The sequence below is a fragment of the Pimephales promelas genome, chromosome 15, assembly GCF_988280905.1.
Source record: "Pimephales promelas chromosome 15, fPimPro1.hap1.1, whole genome shotgun sequence".
Lineage (NCBI taxonomy): Eukaryota > Metazoa > Chordata > Actinopteri > Cypriniformes > Leuciscidae > Pimephales > Pimephales promelas.
Genome location: NC_142783.1, coordinates 10768620 through 10781949, shown reverse-complemented (window position 1 = coordinate 10781949; position 13330 = coordinate 10768620). Strand labels below are relative to the sequence as shown.

At 43.5% G+C, this 13330-nt stretch overlaps 1 protein-coding gene across 5 annotated transcripts; it reads right to left on the bottom strand.

Annotated features, from left to right (window-relative positions):
* Positions 1-470: 470 nt before the first annotated feature.
* Positions 471-12745, bottom strand: coq8ab (coenzyme Q8A, genome duplicate b). 5 transcript variants are annotated; one of them, XM_089120110.1, is made up of 15 exons: positions 12506-12744; positions 12140-12259; positions 11873-12067; positions 11613-11679; positions 11450-11515; positions 11231-11356; positions 8218-8303; positions 7455-7595; positions 7275-7356; positions 7104-7197; positions 3948-4089; positions 3744-3851; positions 3591-3656; positions 3414-3500; positions 471-840 (listed from the first exon to the last, which is right to left on the bottom strand). In XM_089120110.1, the coding sequence occupies exons 2-15, from the start codon at positions 12242-12244 to the stop codon at positions 547-549; spliced, it is 1659 nt and encodes a 552-aa protein (XP_088976236.1). In that variant the 5' UTR covers positions 12245-12259; positions 12506-12744; the 3' UTR covers positions 471-546. The 5 variants fall into 5 exon arrangements, with proteins under 5 accessions (XP_088976236.1, XP_088976235.1, XP_039530032.1 ...); XM_089120109.1 differs by having other exon boundaries at positions 11441-11515; positions 12506-12743; XM_039674098.2 differs by having other exon boundaries at positions 11441-11515; positions 11873-12049; positions 12506-12740.
* Between the last annotated feature and the right edge of the window lie 585 nt (positions 12746-13330).

Below are 13330 nucleotides of genomic sequence, written 5' to 3'. Positions count from 1 at the left end.
TAACTCGTTAATTCAGAAAAACAGAGCAAAAAAAAAAATCCATGAAAAATTAACTCATTAATTCAGAAAAACAGAGCAAAAAAAAATTCTCATGAAAAATCAACTCATTAATTCATAAAAACAGAGCAAAAAAAAAATTCTCATGAAAAATTAACTCATTAATTCAGAAAAACAGAGAAAACATTTTTTTCTCATGAAAAATTAACTCATTAATTCAGAAAAACAGAGCAAATTTTTTTTTCTCATGAAAAATTAACTCGTTAATTCAGAAAAACAGAGTAGATTTTTTTTCTTCAAGTGAATGCAATACGCCTCCGTACAAACCACACATCTCAAAACAACAAGTTTTCATCTGGTTCATAAATATACATCTTCACTTATATAATTCAAGTATAATCCACAGCCAAAGACCCCCCATTTACTGTTGTAAAGATAGAGTTAAGCATGAAGCCAAATAAAGTGCATATTCATCGTTCTAGCATGATGCATTTAATTCTTTTCAAATCCATTTTTGTCTGGTACACACAAATTGATATGCCCACTGGTTCATTTGGCAGTTTCCTTATGCCGATCTGTCCAGTATTTAGCGTAGGCCTCGTGGAACATGTTCTTGCAGCTGATCTTGGCCTTCAAGCGGGAGCAGATGAGGAAGGAGCCGCCCATCTTGCGGTGCAGAGAGTAGGTTTCCTCCGGCGGAGGAGTCAGACGCTCCTTCAGCATCACAGGAATCAGACTGTGGATCCGCTCCGTAGTGCTCTGGGAACCGAAGTCAAACGACTCGTCTGATGCGAATGCTTCCCCGAGGATCATCACTGCATCCACATGGGCGTCCTTCATCGCCTGAAATGTTGAAAAGAGAGAAGTGAAATTGCACTCAAGGTTGTGTGCCATTCAGAATCGATTTTTTTGGGCAGAGGCTAAAGACTACAGCCAGTAGTTGGGCTGTTCGCATGTTTTCAACTCGCCCATAGAAGGTGGGATCTCACTCACAGAATGAACACATAGTGTCAGCCATCTTTTTTTGGAAGGCTCTTGTTCAATGGAGAAAGCTGAGTAACCCGAGTATCATTCATCCTCTTTTTCCTGGACATGTTCGGCCGTCGAGATGGTACAAAATGTCCGGGGTTCAGCTTTTGCTTCCTGCAGTCGCCATTCATACTTTACATGCACAGCTTTAAAGGGTTAGTTCACCCAAAAAGTAAAATGAAGTCATTAATTACTCTCCCCCATGCTGTGTACCAACCCCGTAAGACCTTCGTTCATCTTCGGAACACAAATGAAGATATTTAGGAGTATTACCGCCACATTTTATACGGTAGGTGGCGGTAATACTCCTAAGCGGTGAGCAGCCGGTAACAAGAAGTAGTCGAAGAAGAACGTCGTCATCTCATTTCTCATTTCTTCATAAGGAAGTAATGGAATAGTCGAATAAAGTCGTTATTTATGTTTTTTTCGCACAAAAAGTAGTCTCGTCGCTTGATAAACTTATAATTGAGCCGCTGTAGGCACATGGAATATTTAAACAGTTTCTTTAATGACTTTATGGGCCGTCAAGAGGCAGTCCCTTAGGCAGTCTATGGAGGAGTGACCCAGCTCTCAAATTTAATCAAAAATATCTTCATTTGTGTTCCGAAGATGAACGAAGGTCTTACGGGGTTGGTAGAGTATGGGGGTGAGTAATTAATGACTTAATTTTCATTTTGGGTGAACTAACCCTTTAACTGAATTCATTTCATTTGGTGAATCTGAATGTAGTGTTTACATGAACGCTAAACAAGTGTTCGGCAGATCTGCGTTTTAACATTGCTAAGAAAATTCCCGCTCCTCCTTGAGAGATACAAGACCAGTGCGTCTCACAAGTGTCTCTCATCGGTAATCACAGCACCGGCCTCGCGTCATTCTCCACACGGCCCTCACTTGTCCTGCTCGCCAAAGTAAACATGATGAATGGAGACTGTAGAACGCAAAAGCCGAATCCCAGACATTTTGGGTGATCCCGAAATACCAGACGATGAATAAGGGTCTTATCTAGGACCCTTCGAGTCATGACTCGAAAAAAAATTTGTTCATTTTGATGAACGAGTTTGAACAGTAGAGTCACGAATGCTCATCACAGAACAGAGCAAGGCGAACATTTGAGCTTATAAAACTTAAAACTTTTTTATTTATTTTTGAAATGCGCGATCGGTTCGCTTGATAAGACCCTTATTCATCGTCTGGTGTCGTTTAAAGCCCTTTGAAGCTGCACTGAAACTCGTTTGGTTCCCAATGAAGTCCATTATATGGAGAAAATCCTGGAATGTTTTCATCAAAAACCTTAATTTCTTTTGGACTGAAGAAAGAATGACATGGACATCTTGGATGACATGGGGGTGAGTAAATTATCAGCAAAAGTTTTTTTTAAAAGTGAACTACTCCTTTAATAATGACCGCTCTGAAGCAGGGAGTCTCAAGAGAAGCCAGGTAATCCTAGTATATTTTTCTGTTGATATGAAAAATCATGTGCATTTAGCATATAGTGGGTGAATTGTGTATATTACGATGTTATGATGAACTATATGCCTTTCTCCACTGATGAGTTGTTCAAATCGTTTCTGATGATGTTAGAAGGCAGCTGTCTGACTCTGAAAAAGCAACCGAAACATTCACAATTCTTAGGCCCCGTCTACACTACTGTGTTTTCGTTTAAAAACGGAGAATTAAAACGAAAACGATCTCCGTCCACACTAGCGTTTTACCTGCGTATTAGAATTTATCTCCGTCCACACTAAAACGACTGAAAACGTGGATCACGTGACCATTCACCAACACCAACACGCAGAACTGAGCTCCAAAAAAATAAAAAATAAACTTGAGTGCATAGTCAGGAAGAAGCGATTTATTGTCTCCAGAACAAGCGACAAGACAGCCAATCAACTGCATGGAAGAGTTTCATTACTGAACTTGGTACTTATTTTAATAATTTAATAATTCAAATAATGATAATTTAAAAATAACAATTGATTTCAATTAATACAATATTTTACTACTTTATTGTGTAATTATGTAAAGTTCCTGTGAATTATAATTTAGTAAATATGGGGTCAACTTCATTCCACTGCACTAGAAGCAGTTAAACCAACAATAGGACAACAATGTGTAAGTGTTTTGACGCTTCCCAGTTTGGTCTAATTCAGTATATCATTTTTTAATTTTTAAACTAGATAAAGAGTAGAAGAGAACACAAAGTGTTAGTAAAAAATGTGTCTTCAGCCATGAACATTCACTGTTTACTATGTAAATGGTTTCTCTCAAACAAGCTACAAAATGTTTGTGGGCATGGCCAAACAGGATATGATGCATCAAAACCATCATAGAGTTTTTGGGTAGAGTTATTTTTAGGTCTGTGGGCTCTTAGGACTGAATTACAGTACCTTTGACTCATATCCGGTCAGAAAGTTCATATCAATCGACCGTCTTAAAACTCCCTCTCTGTTCCTGTCCGCAGCAGCCTTGATAATCTGATCAAGAAATAATTCAAGAATTGACACACATTTAAATATGAAACAATCTTTAAAAAATTATGCAGAATGTAAAGTTTATAGTGTTACCTCAATATAGACGTCAGTGAAGCTCGCATCAAAACCTCTAGTGGCTCCAAAGTCTAACAGAGCAACCTGCATATAAATTACAGACAATATTAATTGCAATTAAAACAATTCAGATTAGATGATTCCAGATATACAATGAAAACAGAGAAATACCTTGTGTGTTTGTGGGTCAAAGAAGAAATTGGACCAGTTGGGATCCGTCTGCATGTATCGAAACTCAAAGAGTTCACGCAAACACAGAGTCAGAATCTGCTCACAGATCTGACAAAGAGCAGATATGAACATTTTGAATGGTTAGGACTACAAAAAGACCTTTTTAAAGACTACATCAGTCTGCAAACATGTGGCAGGCTTCACCTCGTTCTTGAGTTCCTGGGGGAGATCTTCGGCTTTATCCAAAGGGAAACCAGACACCAGCTCCGTGGTGAGGACGTGCTGGCTGCTCAGTTCGTCCACAACATTTGGCACGTAGAAATAAGGATGGCCCTTCAGTAACTCCCTGTAATGATATTAACACACACAGAATGTTACACCTGTGCCACAGAAGAAATACTGTACTGTACATAAACAATATATTACAGAATGTCCCAGAAACACTAAATCTAAAATGATGCATTTGCATATTTTTATACTAATCTTACACATTGGTATTATTTATAATCTAAAAAGTCAATTTCATTTATGATATCTAGCTCTATAATTAAATACAGTTCATAATTCCCATCTGAGAATAAGTGTTGTTCTTATAAATAACGTCTCGGTTATGTATGTAACCCTCGTTCCCTGAGTAGGGAACAGAGACGTTACGTCGGATGACGGAGAATGGGGGTTTCGCATAGAAAGCCAATCCTCTTCGAGTATTAAAAAAACGAGTAAAAGGCATGAAAATGCCATGGGTCTGCAGAATTTGCATAGCGTATCTCCGCCCCAACTCGTGAGTATAAAAGGAGGAAGCGGACGCAACCGCAGTACGTCTTCGCTAAGGAGCCAAGACTGAACTCAGGCGTCTACCCAGCGGTACAGCGGAAGTGGCAGGGAGACATAACGTCTCCGTTCCCTACTCAGGGAACGAGGGTTACATACGTAACCGAGACATTCCCTTTCGTAGTCACTCCGAGTTACGTCGGATGACGGAGAATGGGGGTATAATCCCCTGTCGTGAACTTAGCACGGATGGGGAGTCCTACTTAGCACAGGAATACCAAGGTACACTGGGGAGCATATCCCAGAGGAATATGCCGCAGTAATGCCTACCCGTAGGGAGGACTTAAGAATACACATATGGCCCAAGGGGGCTTCATATGGAGTAACACTGGAGTCACCAACCCGTAGGGTGGCTAGAGCCTTAACTCCAGCGGTGGCAAGGTGGCTTGCCGAGGGAAGACACATGCTCAGAGAGGCTTACAGTGGAGATTACACATGTGGAGGTTACTAGCAAGAACCATAAACACGGAGGCACCTAGCCGACGCCCAGGCAACAGACACTGGCGCCAGCATGAACAGTGCTGGAGGACTCAGGGCTTCAACAGAAGGCTCAGCTGAGGAAATATCGCACTTACAGTCCGTGGAGTGGAATGGCGAGCAAGCGAAGACACCTGAGCGGGTCCAGTACTGGCCGGTTGAGCGAGTGCAAGAGAGGACACAGGCTCCACTCGGAGATTATAGAATCTCGCGAATGTATTAGGTGTCGCCCAGCCTGTAGCTCTGCAGATGTTTGCTAGCGAGGTGCCATGCGCTAGAGCCCAAGAAGAAGCCACACTCCGGGTGGAGTGGGCCGTCACTCCAAGGGGGCACGGTCGACCTTGCTGCTGGTCAGCCAAAGGAATGGTGTCCACTATCCAGTGAGACAGCCGCCGCTTTGAGAGAGCCCTTCCCTTCTGGCTCCCACCATAACAGACAAAGAGCTGGTCTGAGGTCCTGAAACACCGCGTTCTGTCTACGTAAGCCCAGAGGGCGCGTACTGGACAGAGCAGTGCCAAGGCTGGGTCTGCCTCCTCCAGGGGCAGCGCTTGCAGGTTCACCACCTGGTCCCGGAAGGGAGTGTAGGAACCTTGGGCACATATCCGGGCTGGGGTCTCAGGATCACGTGAGAGTAAGCCGGCCCGAATTCCAGGCACGCTTCGTCAATGGAGAATGCGTGCAGGTCCCCTACCCTCTTGATGGAGGCCAGTGCAACCAGGAGTGCTGTCTTCATTGACAGGAACTTAATCTCAACTGATTGCAGAGGCTCAAAGGGAGGCCTCTGCAGGGCACTTACAACCAGGAGGTCCCAAGAGGGTACGAGAGGAGGGCGAGGAGGATTCAGTCTCCTCGCTCCCCTCAGGAACCTGATGATCAGGTCGTGCTTCCCCAAAGACTTACCTTCAACTGCTTCATGAAATACGGCTCTGAGGGTGCGGAAGGGAGTGTGTGTGTCCCTGGACCACGCCACTCCCATCCCCCTCTATCGCCAAGCCTGCGACCACTCCCTGAAGAACTGCAAGCCATACCTGAGCTGCCCGTAATGGGAGCGACGCAGCGGGGCTGGTACGGGCAGGGGCGCCTCCCTGCGACCACCTCAACGGCATGGCCCGGTGGTGCTGGGGCCGGACTGGAGGGGGCGGAAGTCGGAGGAGGGCGCATTCGGCGGCAAGCGGACTGAAGCATCTGAGCCAGCGGCTAGTAGCAGCAAAAACCGCAGGGTCAGACAAAAGCCTCAGTCCACTTCTGGGCGGCCGAGAACTGTTGGGCAGCGTTCTCGACCGCGCCGCCGAAGAGGCCAGCCTGGGATATGGGGAAGTTGAGGAAACTGGTTCACTCAGCTTTGCGCACATCAACCAGGTCAAGCCAGAAATGTCTGACCACGCATGTGGACATCACCTGACTCAGGGAGCATGCGGTCATCTTCGTCGCTCGTAGAGCAAAGTCGGTAACGGCAGGCAGCTCAAGGATGAGCCCTTAATCAGCCCTACCCTCGTGCATGTTACTGCACACCCCAAAGGATGGCAATAACACACAGTGAGGTGGCAGCCTGCCCCGCAGCTCTATAGGTCCCGCCACAGGAGTTGACAAGAACCTATGGCATTGGGGGGGTGCTCAGGGTTGCCACGCCAGGTGGAGGCGCTGTGGGGACACATAAGTGTTGCCACAGAACACTCCACAGGGAGGAACCCCAGTGTACCCTAGACTGCGGCCTCTACGAGGGCAGAAAAGGCGGAAGAGGCCGCTGAGCAGTCGCTAAAGTCAAAGAGACTTCCACGATCTCATGGCCTCTTCATGCACATCCAGGTAGAAAGGATTTGGGTTCGACACCACCAAAAACCAATCATCAGCCTAAAGTGCTCGGGACAAGGACAAACTTAAAATGAAAACTGAAAAAAAAAGTATTATTATAAATGTAAAAAAAAAATTAAATTATACTAAATTTACAGCCTAACCTTTGAGTATAAAATCTCATTTGAGTCTCATTTAAATATCAAATGAACCATGCTAAGATATGGTCCACATTTTGGATCTAGTTATTCAAATACTCACTGGAATTTCTTGGCACATTTGGCTTCCCGTACATAATCACACTCCAAAGCCAATTCTCTGCTCATGACCTCTATGAGATGCTCAGGAAACAAACCTTCAAGCAAACAGAACGACAGACACGGTTACAGTAGAACGGAAATCAAAAGCATTGTGACACAACATAATTCATACCTTCAGGTAAAGCATTGCTGATACTGAGGAGTGTCATTAGGTTGTTCACGTCGCTGTTTATACTTTTGGCCACTCCTGGATACTGACAGCACATAATAATGTTCAATTAATGAATGCCTAGAGCTAGCAGCACAAAGCACATACATGTGAAACACTACGAAACAAAAGCAGCTCTCAAACCTGGATTTTCATGGCCACTTCTCTGCCGTCCTTCATTCTGGCCAGGTGAACCTGACCGATGGAGGCCGCTGCGAACGGACGCTCCTCAAAGTACTCTAGATGATCCTGCCAGTTTGGACCCAGATCACTGACCACCGTTTTCTGTCCCAAAGATAAACACAAGCTAATAAAATGATTGTGCCAGAAGAACAAAGTGAGAACTTTATTATGTCTAGTCTCTCTGTATCATCTCACTGAGCTATTTTTACCGGGGTCTAAAACTAACATTTTGCCGGTGGACATAAATATTTTTTACCGGCCATGAAACGAAAAACAGTAACACCACCAAAATTTTAGATACCAGTGAAAATTCTGAAATCTCTATTTCAATTTCGATTCCACAGCTAAAACTACAAGCCATATATAAATTTAAACCATTATTAAAGACAACAGTCAGTAATAAAATAAGAACAAATGATCATATTACAAGCAAAAAACACAAATAAGATAACAAAGATACAAATAAAGTAAACAGTGCTTTTCAGGTTTATCAGGTAGGTCTGACAGAAGGAACAGAAATTGAATAATTTAATAGTGTGGACGGAGAGCGTTTTAAAAGTAAAAAAGTAAAAGTAAAAAAGAGCGTTTTAAAAGTTACTTATTATTACTTACTGTTACTTATTACTTAAAAAACATAATCTTATTACGTAACTCATTATCCCCAACACTGACTTTAAGATGTAAAAGCGGTTTGTGTTTTCAACTCTCACATTTGAGGCTATACCATCATTTGCTTGGTGGGCATGAAGTCGGCGCTCTGTCGAACACGGTCAAAGATCTTTGCGAGCTGAGGGTTGATGAAAGCATCATCTGTGGACAAGAAAAGATGAGCAGAACCAAAGATCAATGTGTAGCAGATCAAGCACACTATAGATGGACTATGGATATGCACTTTTACAGCATGAATGGCATGAAGCTCTAAAAAAAGCTTTGCATGGTTATTGTGGCCAGCTGGTTTTCTTATTTTGGGTCGTGACATATTCCAGCTAGCTAAGTCCTTCAACTCAATGACATGGCATACGATACACCACAATGACATTGCACATAATACATTATTGCTCTTTTAAAAGACAACAACAGATTAAAAGAGACTTGATGTGACCTTATCATCTATCTGTCTGGAAATACTTTCCTTTTTAACAAGTGGAAAGATACAGAATGCAGTGGGCAACATAGACAGCCATACAACGTGTCGAGGGGAAGGGGTGGAATGATATTTCAGAATGACGTTTGTGTCAAATTCATAGCAGGAATAACCCATGCTATGAGTGGCAGTATAGCACCAGGTCAAAGGCAAGGGTAATTGCCCAATAAAAGAAGAAAACAAGTGGTAAAAACAAGCATTTGACAACACATAGTCCATCCTATTTTTAAATAATTGTGATAAATTAAATTTAAATGAATGGTGCCATGATGTTAAACAGTTATGTGGGGTTGCCCTGGGTATTGCTATTTACTGATAAAAAGTCAAATGATCAGATCAATAATCAGCAATCACATCTAAAAAAATAATTCTATAATTTATTCATAAAAATGTTTATATATATATATATATATATATATATATATATATATAGTTGCGTGCAGTGGTGTTTTAAAATGAGGCAAAGTCCTTGCTATTTAACAAAAAAAAAAAATGTATCAAATATAAATCAAGAGTATAAGAGTATCAAGTTTTTTTTTGCACGTATTCTAAAATAACTAAAGGCAGTAATATAAAATATTTTATTTTTTAATAACATAATTGCTCACACCAGTCATCAAGTTCAGGCGTTTTAGTGTTCCATTAACGCCTCATTTTGTTCATTCAGACCGATTTGTGAACTCGCACGTAAACAAGAGGCGGGATTAATCACATGAACCAATCATAACTCTTAATATCCAATCATAGTGCGATAGACTCGGCGCCCCATTGTAACTTTACCTGCTGGTGTCGCTGGTGTTACTTTAGAAAAACAAGTGATTCATAGACTTTTAAATGTCATATTTTGCTATATTTACGTTGTTTTATTTATTGTTTGTTTGTTTAATCCAATTTCTTTGAGTTGACACTGCCACCCTAGCCTCCTCCAGTAGCAACTCATTGCAGTACATGAGATCCAGGGGGCGGAGTTGGATCCAGATCTAAGGGGTGGAGATGGGTAGGATTAGGGGTGGGGTTTGGGATCAGGGGGCGGAGATGGGTAGGATTAGGGGTGGGGTTAGGGATCAGGGGGCGGAGATGGGTTGGATTAGGGGTGGGGTTAGGGATCAGGGGGTGGAGATGGGTAGGATTAGGGGTGGGGTAAGGGATCAGGGGCGGAGATTGGTAGGATTAGGGGTGGGGTTAGGGATCAGGGGGTGGAGATGGGTAGGATTAGGGGTGGGGTAAGGGATCAGGGGCGGAGATTGGTAGGATTAGGGGTGGGGTCAGGATCAGGGGGCAGAGATGGGTAGGATATGGGGTGGGGTTAGAGATCAGGGGTGGAGATGGGTAGGGTTAGGGGAGGGGTCAGGGATCAGGGGTGGAGATTGGTAGGATTAGGGGTGGGGTCAGGATCAGGGGGCGGAGATGGGTAGGATATGGGGTGGGGTTAGAGATCAGGGGCGGAGATGGGTAGGGTTAGGGGAGGGGTCAGGGATCAGGGGAGGAGATTGGTAGGATTAGGGGTGGGGTCAGGATCAGGGGGCAGAGATGGGTAGGATATGGGGTGGGGTTAGAGATCAGGGGTGGAGATGGGTAGGGTTAGGGGAGGGGTCAGGGATCAGGGGTGGAGATTGGTAGGATTAGGGGTGGGGTCAGGATCAGGGGGCAGAGATGGGTAGGATATGGGGTGGGGTTAGAGATCAGGGGTGGAGATGGGTAGGGTTAGGGGAGGGGTCAGGGATCAGGGGTGGAGATTGGTAGGATTAGGGGTGGGGTCAGGATCAGGGGGCGGAGATGGGTAGGATATGGGGTGGGGTTAGAGATCAGGGGCGGAGATGGGTAGGGTTAGGGGAGGGGTCAGGGATCAGGGGAGGAGATTGGTAGGATTAGGGGTGGGGTCAGGATCAGGGGGCGGAGATGGGTAGGATATGGGGTGGGGTTAGAGATCAGGGGCGGAGATGGGTAGGGTTAGGGGAGGGGTCAGGGATCAGGGGAGGAGATTGGTAGGATTAGGGGTGGGGTCAGGATCAGGGGGCAGAGATGGGTAGGATTAAGGGTGGGGCTAGGGATCAGGGGGTGGAGATGGGGAGATGGGTAGGGTTAGGGGAGGGGTCAGGGATCAGGGGCGGAGATTGGTAGGATTAGGTGTGGGGTCAGGGATCAGGCGGTGGAGACGGATAGGATTAGGGATCAGGGGGCGGAGATGGGTAGGATTAGGGGTGGGGTCAGGATCAGGGGGTGGAGATGGGTAGGATTAGGTGTGGGGTTAAGAATCAGGGGGTGGAGATGTGTAGGATTAGGGGTGGGGTTAGGGATCAGGGGGCAGAGATGGGTAGGATTAGGGGTGGGGTTAGGGATCAGGGGGTGAAGATGGGTAGGATTAGGGGTGGGGTTAGGGATCAGGGGGCGGAGATGGCTAGGAATAGGTAAGGTGGGAGAATATGTAAGGTGGGAGGAGTTGGATCTGGATCCAACTCCTCCCCCTGGATTTCATGTTCTGCAGTGAGGACCATCTCGCCTACTCAGAGGAAACATTCCTTGCACTGAATTTCAATTTTTGTAAAAATCTTCATTATCTCTACAGACCGATGTGTTTGGAGGAATCTCTCACCCTGAATGCTGAGCATCTGTCCTAGTTTAAGTGCGGCTCCTCTCACTTTGCAGAGAGTCCGAACAATCCTTTCAGCATTGGCTTCTGATATGAACGGATTTGAGTCCAGAACTGCTTTTTTCTGCCCTGCCAAATAAGAATAAAAGAACCCAACTTGTAAATCACAGCCAATTAAATATTGAACCATAATTTCCAACCACATTTTCCCACCTGATATACCTCCAGATGCAAGGCTCTTCTTTGCCACTTCAGCAATGGCTCCAATGCCCAGTCCAACTGCTAAACCTGTGGGAATAATGAAATATTTAGCATTTGCTTGTTTGACAAAGTATTTTTCGAGCTAATTAAACCACCAATCACACTATAATGGGTGTTATCTCACCTCCAAAGTTCACCAGCCTTCCCAGTCTTGTGACTGGAACTTTTCTCTCTCTGGAACTCTCACTTAACTGAGAAAATAACAGTAACAAATATAACCGGAGAAGGTGTTTTTATAATCACTGCTTTAAGATAAAATTATATTTGTAATGCTGCATAAATGTTAAGTATTCAAAGTAAATAAGACCATAACATTTGAACTTCCACACTTTCAATCAGGGCTGTGTAACAACCCACAATAATTTACAGTTTAATGTGCTGTACCATTTGCTTATGTTTTCTAGAATCAGGTGTTTTGGCATCTTTGGTTGTGTCGACATCTTCTCTTTTCGGTCCACTGTTATATCTGTGATCTTGATGGAATAAACAGATCTGTCCATAGACATGCTGTTGAGCTGGACGAATCTCTCCAAATAGCCTGTGCCTCTCCAAAAACCTGGTCTGGATGAATAGATGAAGCTTTGGAAATGTTGACTTCAAATCATGGCAGATTATATAAAATATGCTCAGACAGCAGCTAGTCAATCTTACCTGTTCTTTAAGGTGAGGCGTGTTAAAACAGACTCGGTTTTGACCTTTGAGTGTAACTTTTCTAAAACTGTTGATTCCCCCCATCAATAACATTTCAGCTGCCATTGTTACCTTTCAGAGCTGTAAAAGCATTAGAACTGTCTTTTAGTTAGGGTTAGGGTTAATATTTTGAATAATACACATATGCCAATAAACTACACTTTACAGCAGTTCAGATTAAATTCAGAAATGTAAAATGCATTCTCCATTGGATTCAGAAAGAACCCTGTTCAACCTCCATTATACAAATAAGAGAGTGAAGTGAAATGACCAAACAAGCTTTCTGGCCAAAAAGATCACCGTTTTTAAAGCAATAAAACTACTTACTTTAATCCTTGGTGACATTCACTGAAGTCTTCATTTATAAGTGACTATGCTCAAACTCCATTAAGTTTCCGTGAGCTGTCCAAACATAACGTTAGATACGATGACATGCAATGAGACAGCTGTGTGACACTAATGTGGAAACACTAGTGTGGAAACCATAGGGGTGGAAACAAACAGAGATCTGAGGATCTTGAGACAGCAGCAAATGTTACAAGCAGCCAAAAACGGATTCACTAAACGCTTCTTCCTCCAGGAGGCGCTACGGACAGGGTTGCCAAGTCTGCGTAACAAAACTAGCACAAAGGCTAATCAAAAATAGGCCAAAAGTAGACCAAAATATCAGATTTCACAGACTTAAACCTAGTCCCAGACTAAAATACACGTTGAACTGAAAGCACCTTGTAGTGACATATCTTAATATCAGTGCTATTGTTATGGTAAGAGACTTTAGCTCAAGTAGGCTATAGACGTTTTTTTTTCCCTCAGGCACGTGTATGAAAGCTACTTAAATGACCTAAAGTGACATTCACATATTTTATAGTCCCTGTTAAGTTATGCAAATTGAACACTAGCCTATAATGTAGTGATCAGAAAACTTATATCTAGCAGTGCAAGACTTTTAAAGTTGAAAAACAGGCAGAAAAAAAACTTGGCAACCCTGACTACCCCCAGTTTTTAGATTAGAGACGCAAACATTGTTGTATTTTCTGCCATCTATTGGTAAAAGCAAGTTCTGCGGTTTTATTTTTCATTATGCTTCTTTTGTGTGTCCTTCCATCTCTTACTTACCCTAATGAAAAATCACGTCTTTGACGCTCATTTAAA